This window comes from Corvus cornix, chromosome 4, assembly GCF_000738735.6.
Source record: "Corvus cornix cornix isolate S_Up_H32 chromosome 4, ASM73873v5, whole genome shotgun sequence".
NCBI lineage: Eukaryota > Metazoa > Chordata > Aves > Passeriformes > Corvidae > Corvus > Corvus cornix.
Genome location: NC_046334.1, coordinates 11,496,297 through 11,516,009, shown reverse-complemented (window position 1 = coordinate 11,516,009; position 19,713 = coordinate 11,496,297). Strand labels below are relative to the sequence as shown.

Sequence of the window (19,713 nt, the reverse complement as noted above, 5' to 3'; positions counted from 1 at the left end):
CACAGTGCTGCTCTCCAGCCTCTCATTCCCCAGTATGTCTGTACATCCCGGGTTGCCCCATCCCAGGTGCAGAATCTGGCCCTTCACTTGTTAAACTTCCTACAATTGATGATTGCTCATCTCTCTAATTTGTTGAGGTCTCTCTGCAGGGCTTCTCTGCCCTTAAGGGAGTTGACAATTCCTCCCAATTTACTGTCATCAGCAAACTTACTTAGTATTCCTTTGAGTTCTGCATCCAGGTCATTAATGAAGATGTTGAAGAGCACAGGACCAAGAATGGAGCCCTGCAGAACCCCACCAGTCACTGGACACCAGCCTGATGTCACCCCATTCCCTATAACCCTTTCTGCCCGACCCGTAAGCCAGTTGCTCACCCATCACATAACACAGTTATCTAGCTGTGTGCTGGACATTTTGTCCCAAAGGATACTGTGAGAGACTGTATCAAAAGAATGGCGCAAGTCCATAAAGGTTATGTCTACTGGCTTTCCTAGATCAACTAGGTGGGTTTATTTGATAGAATGCAGCTCTGAAAGCTGACCGTATCCTGAGCTGCATCACAAGCAGTGTGGCCAGCAGGTCAAGGGAGATGGTTTTCCCTCTCTATTCTACTCTCATGAGACCCCACCTGCAGTACTGCAGCGTGCAGCTCTGGGACCCCACATAAGGACATCAACCTATTGGAGTCCAGAGGACTTAATGAAGATGATCAGAGGGCTGGAGCATTTCTCATGTGGAGACAGACTGAGAGACTTGGGGTTGTTCAGCTTGGAGAAGACAAGGCTCCAGGGAGACCTTACAGTATCTTCCAGTACCTAATGGGGCTACAAGAGAGCCGGAGAGGGACTTTTTTACAAGGCCATGGAGAGATAGGAAAGGGGGAATGGATTCAAACTAAAAGAGGGCAGGTTTAGATTAGATGTTAGGAGAAAATTCTTTGCTGTGAGGGTGGTGAGGGACTCAGACAGGTTGCACTATGAAGTTATTGATGCCCCATCCTTGGAACTGCTCATGGCCAGGTTGGATGGAGCTCTGAGCAATCTGGTCTAATGAAAGGTGTCCCTGCCCACAGTAGAGGAGTTGAAACAAGATGATCTTTAATGTCCCTTCCGGCCCAAACCGTTGTGCACATTAATTCTGAGGTATCAGTCACTGACACCATGTTTTCAAGGAAGCCCAAAACTGGACCAGCACTTAAAACCACACTGAAGTGATCTAAAACATTGCACTCAGCTGAAAGAAGAGCTGGGTAAAGAACCTCCAAGCTGAGTTGCTGTGACTGACCATGTGTGCATTTTTTTTCTTTTACAAAGCAAAGTCCATGTAAATGACTTGTTTTGGGTTTGCTGCAATGAGCTAAAGGTGTGCAATTTCAGCCAACTCAAAACAGCTGCAGGATCCATGACCTCGAGCTGTGTTGGGGGCTACTTTTTAGAAGTCTTCTAACAGGACTACAAGTATTCGTCTATCATCATATGTGATGATTACAAATATTAGAGAATAATGCAAAGAAAGTTAGAGAGGGATATTTTTAAGCAGTCCTGCTTAGGCAAATAAGATACATTTAAATATTTAAGACCTAAACTTACAGAATTTTTTCTTAAATAGATGAAGATTTATTATTTAGTCTCTTAAAACACATGCTTGATTTCTCCACTCTTTTTTCCTAAAAGGTCATTAAATGTTAAAAAGTATGTACTGATTTTTCCATCTCATTGGAAAATGTTGTACCCACCTAATCCATCTCCTGCCAAAATCACCTAATATCTCTGCACTGAATCTAGCCATAAAAGAGAGAAAGCATATGATAATAAAATCTACTGTTGTATTGCTTTTTCTTCTTTAAGTAGAATCATAGACCTGTAAGATCTTTGGTAAACTGATGTCAAACAAGTCCTCCGGATTTCAGTACTTTGAATTGTTCCTTTTTTTTCTTCACCTGACTTCAGTCCTATTTCTGGACTTTCTAGACAGCTCTGTCATAGCTTTATAGTCTTTTCGTTACATAGTCAGAAATGCATTGTTTTCATTGTGCAATTGGTAACAGACTTTTTAAAATTACCAAGGATTATCTCTAAGACTTCAAAAGTGTTTTGAAAAGGAAAAAAAAAAAAAAGAAAAGAAAGGACAAGGGGAAAGTCTCAAATTGTTCTGATGCTAATTTATCAAGCATAAAGGTCAGCATTTCTCAATGTTCTTTCACATGCAGAGATTTGTAGTGATTTTGGGAGTAGTGAAATGTAACAATGCAGTGATTTGGTGGCATTTTGGTTCTGTAGCGCATGCTCTTTGAATTAGACTAAACCAACATTTATTCTCAAGTTCATCAAAGCACTCCATCACAGGAGTGTTCTGGTAGCACTTGACGGCAGCCAGGAGGGCTCTCAGGCAGGCTGAGAATTAATGCTGCTATGTAGAGGTCTGTCGCGGTGGAGTTGGATGGTAAAGTGCCACAACCTTCCCAAAAGCGTCTCTAGGAGGAAGCCGCTCGATGCAGCCACCACACTTGCACACATATGTACACACATACATCGGATAGCTCGCAAAACAGTCCGATGATGAAGGAGCAGGAAGGGTCTTTGCATGGGGTTCTATGGGAGAGATTTATGACAGCCACGCTTGTGCAAGCTTCCAGAGAAGCAGGCCTTGAACAATGAGGGGGGCCAGGGTTATATAGGGGAGCGGAGAGAGCACCAGGGACCAATGATCTGAGGGCAGGGGGCGGTGTAAAGGCAGGGCCAGGGTAAGGGAACCAGTAGGGAAACTCTGAGGGCGTGGCAATGGGGCGTATAAGGTAACAAGGGGTGGAGCGGACAACAGAGCCAACCAGGGAAGCAGGACTGGGGTACATTAACATAACAGAACAGAGCATAACGTAGAAAGGAACCTAGGAGTTGTCCCGCCATAGGACTCCCTTCATTCCTTGTCCAGCAGGCCGGCCCACTGGCCTCCACAGAGGTCATGGGAACCACATTCTTTACTATCCTTTTAGCTAGCTCTCTACTTCTTGCACATTAATTAAACAAGACACAAACTTACCTGGGAAGTAGAACTACTTTGTTTCCCCCCCAGACATGTATTGTCCATGCAGGACTGATACTCCCTCTCAGTCAGGAACATCTGGCATCTGCTCAAAGACTGCATGCCAGTTCTAGCCTGTACTAAACAGATGCTGCTGTCCTTGCTGAATGCAATTATATTGCAGTCACAGGTCTGCACTGGATCCATTTTACTTTGTTCTCAGATACATGAGCAGGATAAACTTTAAACATGACCACTGGCTCTTCCAAGTGGAACCTGTTTATCCAAACACTTGAGCTGGTGCCACTCGTCCCTCAAGCTTGCCAAAGGTGTCAGAGCTACTGCAGAAACTGACCTTTATCATCAAGGTTTTCTGTCTTTTCTCACCCAGATTCTCCATGTGAGTGATCCAGATGGCATATTTATTCTTTAGCAAGTATGTGATTGATTATAAGAGTTGGATTATAAGATTGAAATAAGAGTTGGAGGGACTTCATGATTATTTAAATAGGTGCAAACAATTATCCATATTAAATTTACATACAAAACTTGTGTGACTTCCTTGGCCTGGCTTCTGTAGGCAGGATATATCTTCCTTCCTTCCTGTTGCTATAATACCCCTTGGTGGTGGTGTCGTATTCCAAATGTTCTCTGCAGGAGTGAAAATTTCAGTCTCCATTATCAGTCAGCCCTCTCTGATTAAAATGCCAGATCCTGGAAACAAATGGATTTGCTTCTAGTCTGTTCTTTTTTGATTAGACTGATTGCTCTAACAATAAAAGCAAAGTTAGCAGCATCCCATTGTTTCTGTTGTGGGGTCAGGCATCCGTTCTCAAAGGCAGGTGAAATCCAACTTGGGGCTTCCACGTGATCAGAATTTGGCCTGGCAGCCAAAGTAGCACATTTTTCATAAAGTCAGACCAAACACAAATATAATCTACTATATATCATATCCCTTCTCCTAAAACAGGATTCATGTTTGTGTAATGAGCCTTCAATTATTATGCTCACGGAGACAATTTTGTTATTGGTGATGCTTTCTTCACCCAGGGAGAAAATACAGCCACTGAAGAAAACAGTTTCACTTTGAGTTTTTGTGAAAGGTTTTTGCTCATATTACTTTTAGAGTAGATATCAGATCAAGTTGTTACTTTGGAAGGAAGTTGTTTTTGTAACTCAGCAAGATGTATTTTAAGAGTTGAGGTATTCTTATTGATATTTTGCTAGCAGAGGATTTTTTTGCTGCTTTCTGTCTTAGTAATTTCATTCTTTTCACTTCAGTAAAGAAGTTAGTGTATGGTTACCTGCCTTTCTTCATATAGCTTGGTTATGCTCTGAAGACAAGCAAGCTGAATCATCCTTTTTCATGGTTCAATTAAGGGAAAAAGGGAGGGATTTATAAGTCTACACATTCTCTATAATTTATGAAGATTATTTTAAGCAAACCAATCAAGAACCCCATCCTTATTCTTGTTTTTATTTTTCCTAGTGAACATTACATTATAGAAGTCCAGCTTCCAGCAAAGATGTTTGAGCTGCTGCCACAAGAGATTAAAGAAGGAAAGCTGCTTCGCATGTATCCAGTGCTCTTTAATGTTGGAATCAATGAACAGCAAACACTGGCAGAGAGGTAAGAAAAAGTCATGTTTCGTTTTCTGTCCAAGTACTACATGCTGGTACAGGATATCTCTCAGGATTAAAAAGAAATCTTTTTTGTTATTTGCTCTTGGACCGTCTCACATTGACTTAGTGTATATTTTAAAAGGCATTAAAGGAAATAATCACAGGTTGTGAAGCAATGCAGAACAATGAAAAAGTCCAAATGAAGATAGGACCATAAGCAGGGCTTCGTTTCACAGAGTTGGTGCTATGTTTCTCTTGGACACAGATGCAAAATGGATTTCTGTTTCACAGATGCAGAATTTTGTTTGTATGTAGTACTTTGAAATTCTCAAACAAGAGTCTGAAAAATAAAAATGCTTATATCTTAAAGGTGAGGTTGAAGAGTCTGGACAAGTCATATGCTAGATAAATTTTCTCAGGGTTTTTTTTTTTTTTCCATTTTTTTCCAGGGTTGTGAAGGGGTAGGTAATAATAGGGAATGCATTAGTAGTATGTGTGTAGAAACATGAAAGCTGATGAAGTTCTGATATTTTATTATTACTCCTCTGCAACAGATTGCTGGAAACTAATTAATTAGTATAATAACAGTCAAAGTTTCACCAACGTAATAATTTTTTCTTCCAAGAGAAGTGTATCTGTCGGTCATGTTAAATTACCACATTTGTGCAGGGCTAAAACTGCAAGGTAGAAGTCAAGATGTCAACACAGACAGCTACTTTTTTTAAACTTTTTTTTTCTAGCTGCTTTTATTAACATAGCATCCAAAATACATAATACTTGTCTTTAGATTGCATTTGCTAGAAGCTCAAGAGCAAAAGTATAGCTGGAGAAATAGAGGGAGGCAGGGAAAATCCTTAACCTGCACAATAGGCAAGAATTTAAGCACCCCAGGAGTTTCACCTCCTGTTCTTTGTAGAGAGCCAAGTAAAATCAGTCTGTTAAAGAAGACCATCAGGTATGTTTGTGGATGTTTATTGGAGACTTTTCCAAGATGAGTGGTGATATGTGAGAAAATTTAGGCAGAAAATTGAAATGGGAGACATAGATTGAATCAAAAGACAGTAAGAACTGGCATTTTACTGGTGAAAGACTTGGGTAGTTGGTTAGAGAATTTGGGAACTTCTTGAAAATGAAAATAGGTTATTCTTGATGCCATAAAGAGGAAAGTGCTGAGAGAAGTGACATGGCAAAAGTGATAATGTGCAAAAGCATGACAGTTGTGAGTGGGGCACATCTAATTTTCCAAAATAAGAGAGAAGGCAGTATGTGGTAACCAAGAAGCAAGTTGGTGAGAGCTTACATGGGTAGGATAGGCAGGAGGGATTGAGTGTTACAAATGTTCTGAAGAAAGATTTGACAAGGTTTAAAAATGGCCTGATTACATGGGGACTTGTAGAGGAGTTGGCATGAAAAAATGCCTGGCTTGCAGGTGAAGTGGCAGGAGGTACTGTTCACAGTGGTCATTTTACATTGTGCACAAAGAAAGCCACGAGAGAAAAAATAATACCCGCATATCTATAAATATGGATATGTACTAATATCTACCAAGCAAATCAATTCAATGCAGAAGCAGCTTTCCTACATGCAGTTACAGTCTGCTTTTGTCTTAATTAAAAATATTGCTTAACTCCTAAAGTTGCACATTTGTTTTTGAGACTGAAAACTCCACATGATTTTTGGTTAAAAATATGGGGGCTTTTGTGGGATATAGAACATGAGAATATAAAAACATTTTTGTGGCAAATTTCTAGGAAATGTTACTCTATTAGATAAAAACATCTCCTTTTTTTGTTGTTTTTTGATAGAATACACTTGAGATTATTTCTGATTTAAAGGAAACATTCTCATGTGACAGTGCAGCAGTGGCTACTGAGGAAGTAGCCGAGTCTTCTCCCTCTTTGTCCAATTTAAATATTTGCTTCACTTGTACACAATGTAGCAGTATATTTGGTATCTTCTGGTTTGTGTCCCCTTTTCTCTACCTGAGTTTTTCACTTACCTGCCCATGCCTCTCTTCCTTTACTCCTCCATTTCAATTTCAAAGCTATTCTAAAGATGAAATGCAAAAACTTGGCCCTAACTGCCCAGGGGACATTCCTGTCTTTACAATCACATCTCCTGTAGTACCATGAGAGGTACCATGAGATTTATTTTTTTGGAGGGTGAAACTTGGCTGTTGTAGAAATCTTGGTCTTAGAGAGAAAGGTATTTGTTGCTATAACTATAGTTAGTTTGTAGATAAGCTTTTCTTCCATCTTGTGTCTCTTCAGTATTGTCCAGCTCTTGTAGAAATTCATATACTTAAGCAACAGCAGCAGTAAGAGATGGAGGAGTTGGTGTTCTCTGCCTATGGTCCCATTTGGAATCCCCCCAGGATGCTTTTTCATTTATTCAGGATTTGTGAGGGCAAAAATAATAAGTGCCTTACTGCACATTTGTAAATGGATTACTATGTTAATAAATTTTTGGATGAATTATCCATCAGTGATGATCTCATTTCCAAAAATTAGTTCCAAAGCACACAAGAACTTAACTACTGCACGTTTGACAAAATCTAATACATTCAGCACTATAAAACAAGCAATATAAAATCAAAGTTATTTCTTTATGCAAAGATAATGGTGAAGGATAATTTATCTTTGTTTTGGTTTGTGGGTTTGGGTTCTTTTTCATAATTTATTGTGCATTTTCTTAGGTTTGGAGATACCACTTTGCAGGAAAACATTAACCAGGAAAACTTAGAACTTCTCAAAGAATATTACAAGTTATTTACGGAAAAAATGCCTCCTGATTGTGAGTACAAAACAATGCAATATCCAGATGGCTTTGAAAAGCTTTGATGGGTAAAAGGTTATAAGACAGTAATGTTAGCAGAATCACATAACTTGTTCCATAAATTTAAACATTTTGTATCTGTACACAGCCCTGCTGATGTCAAGAATGAATTCAGGCCCAATGCCACAGCAGAAACTACAGAGAGAATGAAACAGAGTAATGATGAACTGAACAGCTATTTTAAGTTATTAAAATAATAAGTGTCTTAATATTTCAAGTAAAGGACAGTCTGAATCTACTGTATTTGGACAGAAATATTCAGTGGGAAATGTCATCAGTTTCGGTCATTCCCTCTGTTCTTATTCTGAAAATGTATTGAGGTTTGGTGAATCACTGAGAAATCTGCAGATGCAAATACAGGCAAAGAGCCACATCATCAAAATATGAATAACAAGGTTTCATTAGACTAGGCCCTGTATGCCAATTTTATAGAAATTCGATATCATAAACATTACTATGCTCTTAACTCTGATTGTTAAAAGCAAGGACTGAAAAGACATTTGCATCAATCTAATCCTGTTAAAGTAGTTTTAATGCCCAAACTATAGTCTCAAATGTTGCAGATTTAAGAGCCTGATTTTTAAATCCTGTGTAAAGCTTTGATATGTCACTGTGTATGAATACATGTTTATCTTTTATATCAAGATGATTTTAATTTGTTAATAATTTTGACAGAAACAAAAGCTCTGTTCCTAAAAGGTGGGCAGGATGCCCATCCATCCACCCACAGACCTAGTATTTCTAGGATGTCTACAGAGAAACTCATACAACAAGTTGGGTAATTAATTCAGGGGAATCTTGCCAAGAAAATATCCTTGAAAAACTAACCTCGTCTAGAGTTAGGACTAAGGTAGATCTGCTACCTCATAAATTGTTTCGATTATATAAATGCACAAATTTGCATGCAGATAGTATTGGCGGTTTTCATTAACAGAATTTAAACTTGTACTGCCTTCCTGCAGGATTATTAGTGAGCCACACAGTTCCTGGACTTCTTTCAGACTGTGCAGGCTTTTGAGAACTAATCTTGTCTAGTTCATCATCTCTTTTCTGGTTATTATAACCTTCTTTCTTCTTTCTTTTTTCTCTACCTTAAAGATCTGAGTCTCTTCTTTATACAAATTTTTATAGAACACAAAGCACCTGTTGGTTCCATTGCCCTCCCAGTAGTTGCCTGCCATTATACAGAATCACTCTTCTGCCTTGGAGGAATGTGCCTTTTAAACCAGCCCGCTGGGAAAAAAGTGAAGCCCTCAAACTTGTTCATTTGGGGGACGACTTTAATCCCTCCCCTGTTCCCCCACCTCTGGAGGACAAACCTCCATACAGAGCTGGCAGCAGCCCCGGTGCTGTAGCCAAGTGAGAGGCATTCAGTGTTGAAGGCTCTTTGATGGTTTTGTCCCACCTTTCCGGATAATTTCCTGTAGTGCCAAATCTGTGCTACAAAATGAATGCAGGACCCTGTTCCCAAAGCTGTTAGTTCCAGATGGTGGTCATAAAGCCCAACAGAATTTGAGGACTCACAGCCCTGTTTGCCAGGCTGTTGCATCCACCTTTGGCAGCCTCCCTCGCCTGCTGCTTCATTCATATATTCCCTATAAAAAATTCAATTTTCCACTCCCAGAAAGGTATTGCCACCTTTGCTATTAGTTTTCCTCTCATGTCTGTATTTTCCCTTGCCAGTAAGATTCTTGCTTGTAACTAAGCAAACACTGACTTTCTATCTTCTTTAAGATGAACATACACTCCATCATTCACCTGTTTCTTAACATCTTATGTTCTTTTATCAGAAACTGAAAATAGGAGTGTGTTCCCAGAAAGATTCCTACCAAAATGCTGGCCAAATATAGCTCTGGTTGAGGGACCCATGTGGTACTGCTTTTATAGAAAAGCTGTCTTGGTTTGAAAGACAGGTGTCTGCTAAGGAAGGCAGAAAAGCCTCCCTTGGAATGGCAGATGCAACCCTCTTCCCTCCGAGATATTATAATTTTGAAATCAAGGGCTTTTAGGCAAAGACGTAGGAAATAGGATTAACAGTTCTTTACTATTTTATATATAACCAGTCAAACAAATAACAATAACTATGGCAGTACCAGCAAACAATCACAAACCCAGTGCCAGCCTTCTCGGCTGTCAGGCCCTTTCCCCTCGGGTGCAGTTCCGCTCGCAGCCGGCAGGGGCGCTGGCGGCTCCCGGTGAGCAGGGCAGGTGCGATGGTTCCCCCGCGGCTGCAGGGGGCGCTCCGGAGCGAGCTCAGGGAGCACGTGGCACTGGTGGCCTGGGGTCCCAGGGAGGGATGGAACAAAGGCTTCACAAACCCCTGGGCAGCTGGCCCCGGTGTCTGGCCGGACTCTCGGGAACAGCAGGCTGGAACGGCAGGCTGGAACGGCAGGCTGGAACGGCAGGGACGAGCACAAATCCCAGGTGGCAGATGCGATGTATCCAAGCGGGGAACCCCCCGGAGGTCTGGGCAGGCAGGGCGAGCACGGCTACAGCGTAGCGAAGGCTCGAAGCAGCAGCAGGGCAAGGCGGCCACAGCCCGGCCTCCAGCGGGGCAGGGAAGGCGGCTTTGGGATCCCGGGGCTTTCCAGCACAAGGAAAAGCAGCCGAAGCAAGCCGACTCCTCTCTGTCCAAACGCTGGAGACCCAAATGCCCACACACCCAGGTGAAACAAAAGGAGCAGCCAGGTCTTTTGTCTCTCTTAAGCACCCAGCGATTTGTCGTCTTAGTAACAGTATGGGGGAAAAAATTCCTTTAACAGAAAAAAACCTAGACCTCTTAAAACCCCAACAAAAGCTAAGGATACTAAGGGTCCAAAAATGTTAGACTGTTGTTCAGTAGTAGATAATTAACTGAAAACAAAAAGGCTGTTTGGTACTTCCAGGCTCCTCCTCCTTATAATCGATGAGCCTGATTTGATGGTTTAATACTGTGGGGGACCCAAGGAGTTTAAGCAATTGATCATTTCCAGTCAAGGTGCAACTGATTGGGCAGTACTATAAATTAGGAGACTCTTGCTTTACCTGTGGTGAAGTCACCCCTCAGAGATGCTTCATTTTCTGCTGTGGACCAAAGGAAAGCTGCCTAGAAGCGATAAAGTGTTTAGTGATACATTTACATAATCTCGAAGCATCTTTGTCACTGTGTACTTTGTGTTTAAAAGAAACAGATGCAGCCATAAGTGTAATAGTCTAGCAGATTGTGATGTGTTTTTATGTGTTCTGCATAATCTAAGTGTACAATCAGGACTTGTAATACACAGTTAAAACAATCCACATTGACATTATTGCAAAACTAGTTTGACTGTACTTTTTCCTCCCTTTTTTTATTTTGTTTGTTCATTTGTTTCTTTATTTGTTTGGGGGTTTTTAGACAGCACAGTATGAGTAAAGCAACTTCGCTCTTTTTGAATATATTTAAATTACTTCTTACTATGAATCATGGATAAGGGAAACTACAGAATTTATTAGATGTAAAAGTTAAAAGCCTGTTGATAAGAGGGATCATTCCAGCTTGGATCAGGTTAGGAGAATGGATATTGACCTTCATTAATACTTCTCTCATTTTTATTCTTTCAATTGAGTATAAGTCTTTTGGGCTTGGGTTTGGGGCCTGGGTTGTTGGTTTTTTCCCCCCTCACTGGATGGACAATTTACTTTCTCTCCTTCAAGAAACTGTATTCATTTACCAATTTAGTTTTACTTTGTCCCAGTTGATTCTGAGCCTTTCTTTTTTGGTGATAACAATAATTAAGCTTCTTTTTACTTCACCACCATGAGAAGAAATAATTTCAGAAAACAGATTCTGCTTGTTTCTACTGATTTTCAAAGCTAGTGAAGATAAAAGTTACATTAGAAAAAACCCTCCTATATATACATATGAAACAGAGGAGGAAATTAAATCACCTACTCTTGAATTTTTGCTAGAGATGTAGGACAAATTAAACTTCATCTTAGATGCCATACCCAGAACAAACAGGTAAAATTTTTGATCTTAACTAAACCTGAAATTATTTTCTACTTCAAAATAAAGTCCCATTTAATTTCAAACTGAGAAATACACTTTGTTAAACCTCAGAGGGGATACTTAGTGCTGTTTAACCTTATGTTACATTATATACAAAATTAAGGCACATTTCAAAACAAAAATGAGATGTATCAATTTGAAAACAAAACCAAAATTTTTTACTTTAAAATAAAATAAATCATCCCATCAAAGAGCAGGTTGTAATACATTCAGGGTTTTTTTTCTGATTTCCATTGAATGTCTGTAATAGCTGATGAACAGAACTACAGCAGAGATTTGATTTTGTTTTTCACCATCCATTTATAAGATAAAGGTTGAAGACACTTTAATTTTCCACATGAGTATCTTAGGAAGGACAACCCAATACTCAGACATAAGGTTTGCTTCTTCCTTAAATATTTAGCTGGTAATTTCCATCCTGTGTTCCCAAACAAGGCTGTATATAATAGACCTGTTCTTCACCATGAGCATTCTTTAGTCAGGACAACCATATCACCAACCTTATCATAATGAGCAACTTTATCATCCTTTTTTTCCAGGTCTGCCCCATTTTCAAGAACAAAATGATTTAAAGGGATTGCTAGGAAGTCTTCATCAAAATATCCAGGCCAAAAAGAGAAAGAATGTAGAAATCATGTGGCTGGCTGCGACGGTAAGCTCTCTTGTTCCAAAGAAATTGATGATGATGAACTAATTTTCATAAGCCTGCTGATATTGTAAGTGCAATGGATTTTAAGGATATGATTGGAGAACTCACTGGTTAAAGTAGGCAGATGTGCTGAAATAATTTTCTAACATACCCATTCTCATAGTCACTCATTCCACTCATAAATGCATCTCTTCTTCCTCCACTTAAATTGCAGATAATTTCTTTTTTGCACTTTTTAAACTGGTAGAACCTGCCAGATTTCAAGGTATTTGATTCATATCCATTCTTTGATAATATAAAATTACTCCAAATAATTTCTTTTTTGTCATGTCCTTGAGGTATGATGTGGGACATGATTGCTTGCTCTGGCTTTTTTTTACTATTACTACATTCAGCTTTTGATTTTCTGTAATTAAATTAATTTCACAAATAACTGTTGCAAAAGAGATGCAAAGGACAGACAATCAGACACAGGGAGAACACAAAGAAAATTGTTTATCTAACAATGATTAATACTTACTTTGCTTTTTTCCCATAATTCCTTTCTGTTTCCCAATTCTATGGGGTTTGCGCATACATATTAAAAAAAAAGGCCAGGAAAAGAACTCTTAGATGTTTATAAAGAGCTCAGGCTTTTCAGGAATGTGAAATTCAGCCAGGCAGTTGTCTTATATTTAGAAAAGTACCCTTGGTATCTCTGCCGTCTTATACCAGCAGGGAGTTTTTGGTATCTGCTGAAAGTGAAGCAAGGCTTTGTGTTTTGGGAGACTTTCAAATGTATATACCCTTCACGGCAAATAAATATTTGATACAAAATTATTAATAACAAATTCCATGACTTTTTATTAACACCGGGGAAAAGACAATCTTAACTATGTCTTTGAACTATGTCTTTGTATTAATAACACTGCTGTAACTTTCACATTACTAATAACATTTTGCCATGTGGTCAATAAATATTATCACATGCTATTGCAGTATAAATCCTTTGTAAGTAAAAATATAAGGTTTTCTTGCAGTACCAGTCCTGCAATTACTATGAAACATTGCTTTTAAAAAAGTAGAAGGTACAGTATAAAATGAGTTACAAAGAATATGCCAGAATGTGCAAAATCTTTGGGTATAGAAAGTTGTATTTTACCATCTCTTCAGGGTTTCCTGAAAATAATTTCATGGGTAAAAAGCATTCTTTGGATATAACAAAATGCTTCAGGTTTTCCCTTCACTGAATTCTATTTCTCTTTAGGTTCCCTTACTTTAACTTTCTCAAATGTGTATTTCTGGTTCCATTGATCTACACACTGTTGTGTTATGTTCCATTTATTTTTTGATAAGGATGTAAGAATATAACTTTGTCAGTGCAGTAGCTGTGCAATATCACTTTTTTATTGCAGTAGGTGTATGAGATTCCACATATGTATCTGGACCTACATGTAATCCCTGATATAACAGGACTGTAAGAATAAATCTAATAGAAGTTAAGTCTGTTTCTTCTCCTCCTGTGTCCTCCCTACATCAGAGCCCATCACTCATCCAGAGTAATTGCCTGGGATTTTCTATGACTTTATTTTTTTATGGTTTTTTATCTTTTAAATTTTTTTAATGACTCATTCACATTGAATAGCCCCCATGACTCATGGACTTCCGAAGACACTATTGTAAAGAGAATTAATCTCTTCAATTAAACACTTCTTTCACAGCATTATTTAAGAAAATTATCGTATAGTACTTTATTTAAATCCCAGTGCAACTGTGCAAATTTTTAAACAGATTTCACTTTTAAAATTTTGAATTACGGGATGGAAGAAACACTCATAGGTTCTCCTTCACTACTCTGTACCTCTTCAGGTTCTAAGTATGATTCCCTTAATTGATTCCCTGAATTGAACTTTTGAGATTGTCCTCACCATGGTATCACAAAGGCCTTAAAGACTAAGTATTTTCTGGGACATTGATTTTAATAGAATTCCTGAGAATGCACTTAACAGATGGAGAAATGCTTATTTGCTGAAGTGGCACTATGGAGATCATGTTCCAGTTTCATCCTACAAGCTCTCCCATGATAGCCAATGTGGGAAGTTCCTTTGGATGATTGCTGCTCTAATTTATTGCCTTGCCTTGTTTATGTTTCTCATAAACATTTTGGGGTTTCATACTGATATGCCTATGATTCTCCAGGGATAGGTGTAAGCAAGGCAAAGTATTACCTTTTCTCAGGACAAATTATATGTGGTGAAAGGTAGATGCAAACTTGGGCATGGCATTTCTCCTTCAAATTTTTCTTCTTCTAGTCAAATATTGTTTGAAACCGAAGTATAAACTAATGAACTGGTACAACCACAGATTATTCTTAAGGGGAGAAATTATCCTCAAAAATGTCATGTTTCTCTTATAAATTTTTCAAAGAGTAAGTAAAAGTAGACAATCCATGGCAGTCATTTGTGTTAAACTTTATTAATTGTGAGTCACACATTGAACAGTTTTCCTGTTGAAAATAAAAACTATTTAAGTTCAGATGTGTCTGAATCCATATGTTCACAAGAAGCTAGTCTGCTGCATTCATGTTCGTGAGTTAAGACTTATCAAGGTTTTTCTTTATTCATTAGGTGTTCAGACAATTAAGCTTTCATTGAGCAGGGTGGTCACTAGATTAAGTGAAGGAACTGGTTTTTTTTTATAGCCTAGGCTAACAGAAGTCCTATTTCAAGTTCAGGAACTGGATGCACCGGTACTAACTTTTAATAGGTGCTTGCTTCTTGAGAAATACTGTAGCTTTCTGTATGCACTTTCTGGGCTTGCAGAGTTGTAGGGGCTGCACAGCCTGCCTGGTGTGAGAAGGGCCAACCTGTGGGGCCTGCCTGTGTTTCAGATTTGCCGGAAGCTGAACGGAGTGCGCTTCACCTGCTGCAAAAGTGCCAAAGACAGGACATCCATGTCGGTGACACTGGAGCAGTGCTCCATCCTGAGGGACGAGCATCAGCTGCACAAAGACTTCTTCATTCGGGCGCTGGATTGCATGAGGAGGTAGGTGGAATGCTCCAAAGTGCCCTTTGAGCTAGGCCAGGACCACAAGCACAGAGGGTCTAAAGCTGGTTGTAAATGCCCAGCAGAGCCCGGGCCTGGCTGAGCACAGTCTGAGCAGCAGCCTGACCACTGGTAAGTCACCTCTGGAGTGCAGGGTCTTTGCAGCTGTGTGTTTTATCAGTAATTAACAGTTTCTGAGATAGAGATGTGAAACCTTCAGAGTGTCAGCTCACTGACTGTAGAATCTGAGCAGCAGTCTGAACAGCAGTGGTTTTAAAAAAAGTTTTTTCAGTTTTGAGGGTATTTTTTAAAAACATTTACACAGTCATTAAATAATTTGTGTAACATTTATACAAATACTGTGAAAGCAAAAGAAGCATATGTTACAGATGGCAATTCTTCCTAGTTTGTGTTATTGAAAAGAAACATCCAACTAAGTTTGGACTGTTGGTGATTGCCATTAATATCTGATAAAGTCATTACTGTGCTTTAAAAAAAAGTTAATTAAATGATGTTTTATTCTAAACAGAAAATTGAGGCTGATGTTTTCAGGAATGTGTAATTAAAAGATGTAAAGATTTCTCATTACCTGAGTCTTTGATGAATAAAAAACTTTATTGAGCAAACAAGTTTTGATCATAAAATGAAGCCAGATGCTAGATTGTCCAAAGAAACTTTCATCATTGGTTTTAATGAGCTTAATCATATGATTTTAATCATAACAGTTTTAATCATATTTTCTATAGCAGTATTTAAAAATGTATCCACAACACTAGAATAACATAGAACAAAGGTCACTGTAAAACTGATAGAAAATCTTTTGGTCAGCCTGCACAGAAGTAACTGAATCATATCTTTCTTGGACTTTAGTGAAACACAAATTGTTTGTATGGTGGATTTGCACAGATCATATGAAGTAAACAATCATGTTTACAGTCTGTAATGGGTAATTCTGGACCTTCATATTTATTATTGCCATTCATATTTATTATTATTATTAGGTGTTTAATGTCTCGATTAATACTGTAGGCTTACCCACATGTCCTTTTGTCCTTTGGCAAAGGTAGCTGTTCTAAAGGAAAAAAGGTAATTTTATAAAGAGTAAATGGCCAGAGATGGCTCAGTTGTAGGTTTGGTTCACAAGGTGCTGCTAATGCAGTGAAATGTGGCATGTTGAACTGAGCTGTATTGTTTTGTATGTGTTGTTACCTTGCATAAATCCCTCAGTCTCTGCAGTAATTCAGTGAGTGAATGACTTGTGTGCAGTCTTCCATAACTACATTTTTTATCATTAATGAATTCTGAGTTTTCTGTGTTAAATTTCATTTGTGTTGGCATTTCAAATGCTTTTTTTTTCTGTTATGTCTCCAATAAACATAGAAGTGTGTAAGCTACAGTAAGTTACCAGGAAAACTAATTAATTATATAAAAACATCATAATGTTAGAATAGCATTGAGTAGTGGATTGGAAAATTTTCACAGACATAAATATAATTTAAAAAACCCCTAACTTGCAAGTACAAAAATCTAGTAGGTTTTTGTAGATCAAAATGTGAATGATTTTGAGTGGGTTTATATCATGTGACTGATTTGAAAATTGAGAAGATTAACACATTAGTTATATTTGCAGGTAACAGTAATTTGAAGTCACAAAAGAACGGTCTAAAGACAAAAAAATCTGAATAATACTTAAAAATTAAATTAGCAGATGGATGTATGAGGTTGAAGCACCATTGCAAAAATGTAAAATCTATTGGTTATGCTGTAGTTTCAAACAGAGAAAAGCTTTATCCTGCTCCTACCCTGTAAATGAATTTCAAACGTGAACTAAAGTAGGTGAAAGGTGTGTTTGATGGGAGGCAATAATTTTTACTCGGGTGGTAGGATTGCATGACTATTAAAGCAAAGACCTTGCAAGTAGTGGCAGTAGCATACAAAATAATTTGCACCATGAGGATAAATAAATAAATTAATAAATATTTTAACTCTGCTAGTTGTTTTCAGTGTAACACTGTCCATGTAACTGGAGGTTTAAAAATAAAATATAAAAAAAAGAAAAGCAGCCAGATTACTCTTTTTCCCTCCCAAATTGCTCTTTTTCCCCTCATGAGTTGGTCAATGCAAGCCCAAAAATTCAGAACAGAAGAGTAAAAATGTCAAATGGGAGCACAGTACTTCACTCCACAGTGCTCCCAATGGGAGTCGGCCTGGCAGTTTAAGATCTATCTTGGGGGGGGGGAGGGGGGTTGTATCTTTGGTGCCACAGACATTCAGCAGGGACTACTGCCCACTGCTGGAGTGCCTCTGGAGCAGTGTTGGAAGGGACACAGCACTGCTGCCTGGGTGGCCTGGCAGGGACCCTCCAGCTGAGCACTGCTCCTGTCGGTAGACAGGGAAAGCAGAATTGCAGAGAAAGGCAATTTGAGACAACAAACTGGGAAGGAAAGAGCAAATAGGCAAAGGAGAGGAGAAAAACCCCTTAATTTCCACAGGTGTTTCAGCTAAATGTCCTGTATTTCACTTGAGGGAAGTTTGGCAACTGTGTTTTTGAGGTTTGTTTGAACGAGGTCAACAGACTTGTTTGGTAGCCATTGGGGTACTTGTCCTTTTGTAGTTTCATTTTATTTGATTACTTTTGCAGATTTGAAAGATAATGCTATGCATTTCTAAACTTTTCATTAGGTACTTTTAGGAGCTTTTAGAATTATTTTCACATCTAAAAGAACCTATTTTGTTTCAAGGGCAGGCAGAGAAAAACTATTTGCCATTGAATTTACAGTTTTAGCAGTTTTTCCTCAATGAATCTTCTCTAGATCACTTTGTTAAACTTTGTCAATCAAATCCCTTTATGCTGATTGCCATAAATTGCTTTTAAGCCTTTCAAAAGAACAAGTAGACATGAAAAATTCAATTTTAACATCCAGAATCCTAACAGATTGGATTGATCTTTGAAAGGCTTCTTTCAAGAGTTAACAGTAGGAGATAGAGACTGCTGTGAAACTAAGTGAGCTGTAGAAGTAAATGGTGATTCAAAAGCAGCCTTTATTGGAAATGCCATCATTTTGAGATATGAAAATTATAAAGGTGCCTGTGTAGCTGTAAGGCTTTTTCTTTTCCTGCCAGTGCTGACACAGCTTTGCTGACTGTTGGAAAAGGGAAGCATGTGCTTACAGATCCCTGCTTTCTTGCCATCAGAAGTTTGGAGATGCTGAACTTCTGTGTGCTGCTGCTTTTCAGCTTCTTTGGGGTCCCCAGAATTTTGAGCAATCCAGAAGTGATTCCTGAAGTTTCAGCATCTTTGCTTTGGTGTACATTGCGTAACCCTGTTTTGGAAAATACTGCCAGTAGCCGGTTTTTAATGACTTCGTTTGTAAGTGGAACCATTGTCTTTTAGTGATAAACTATACAATGTTTATTGATTCTTTATTTAAAAAAAAAAGGCTATACAAGAATCCTTCTGTTATATCTTCCTTTCACTTATGAAAAATGTGGTGAATGAAGCAATGATGTGAATGCAAGATTTATCATTTACAATATGTAATAGATGGCTTTGTCCTCAGTCATAAGTTGGCCCATTATGATGCTGCAATTAGTGTGTACCTGAAGCAGCCATTCTATAAATAATTCCACATATTATAATTTCCTTGATATAGGTATGTGACTTCCATTGATCTTAGTGACATGCATAGTGTGGAATGAGGAAAATCAATATATCATCTCCTCTGTATCAAGTGCTTGTAATTCACATCATATTACTGTTTATAATGCCGCTGCCACTTCCAAGTCATTTTTTATAGGCATTAATATTCTTATTTTTCCCTTCACCAATACATGAATATTTCCTATCATTCAATGTTAACTCTATTCCAAGAGACAGTAGGGGCACAAAACTGATTTACCTGAGTTCATTGCAGTATCTGTCACATGATTCTATTTCTTGTCTTTAGAGCTGGCCACTGTTAAGGGAGGAAGGACCCTGCTGGGCAGTGCATAATGAAGCAGTTCTGTAAAAAAATTTTGATTTTTTTTTTTTTTTCTTTTCTTAAAATTTATTTCTTTTCTGAACCTATTTAGCTTTATTGTTTCAGTGACAGGATCCCTTTTGGAGGCTGTGGGTAGTGAACAACCTCAGAATCTCCTGTCATTGAGCATGTTTTCAATAAAGCCTCAAAAGTAGCAATAAACAAAGGAAATGACAAATCCACTGTCTGTGGTGAATATTCCATGCTGTCAGGCTTATCCTCATTCTTAGCAGGGTACACCACCTGTCACATATTTCTGACACTGAATACAAAATTTGACTCCATATGGGACACACTGTATCCACTTGGAATAGCAGTTAAGGATATTTCAGGGTATTTTAGATAAACTGCCTATCAAAAATCTCATTGAAGCACAAGTTCCAAGAATGAATGATCTGGGCAAGAGGTATTGGGCTTTTGATGAGCCAATTATGAAGAAAATATTTCCTTTTTTAAAGAGCTGTTTGAGGACAGCATATTTTAAAGATGTGTGAATTGAGGAGGAGAAAAAG

General features: G+C 38.4%; 1 protein-coding gene across 11 annotated transcripts in view; it reads left to right on the top strand.

Moving 5' to 3' along the window:
- INPP4B (inositol polyphosphate-4-phosphatase type II B) overlaps positions 1 to 19,713 on the top strand; it is a 312,737-nt gene that overhangs the window by 264,012 nt on the left and 29,012 nt on the right. For all 11 annotated transcript variants that reach the window (XM_039550506.1, XM_039550513.1, XM_039550504.1 and 8 more), the window contains 4 exons: positions 4,511 to 4,651; positions 7,340 to 7,437; positions 12,046 to 12,158; positions 15,025 to 15,179. In XM_039550506.1, coding sequence (XP_039406440.1) covers positions 4,511 to 4,651; positions 7,340 to 7,437; positions 12,046 to 12,158; positions 15,025 to 15,179 — 507 coding nt within the window. The remainder of the gene's footprint in view (positions 1 to 4,510; positions 4,652 to 7,339; positions 7,438 to 12,045; positions 12,159 to 15,024; positions 15,180 to 19,713) is intronic.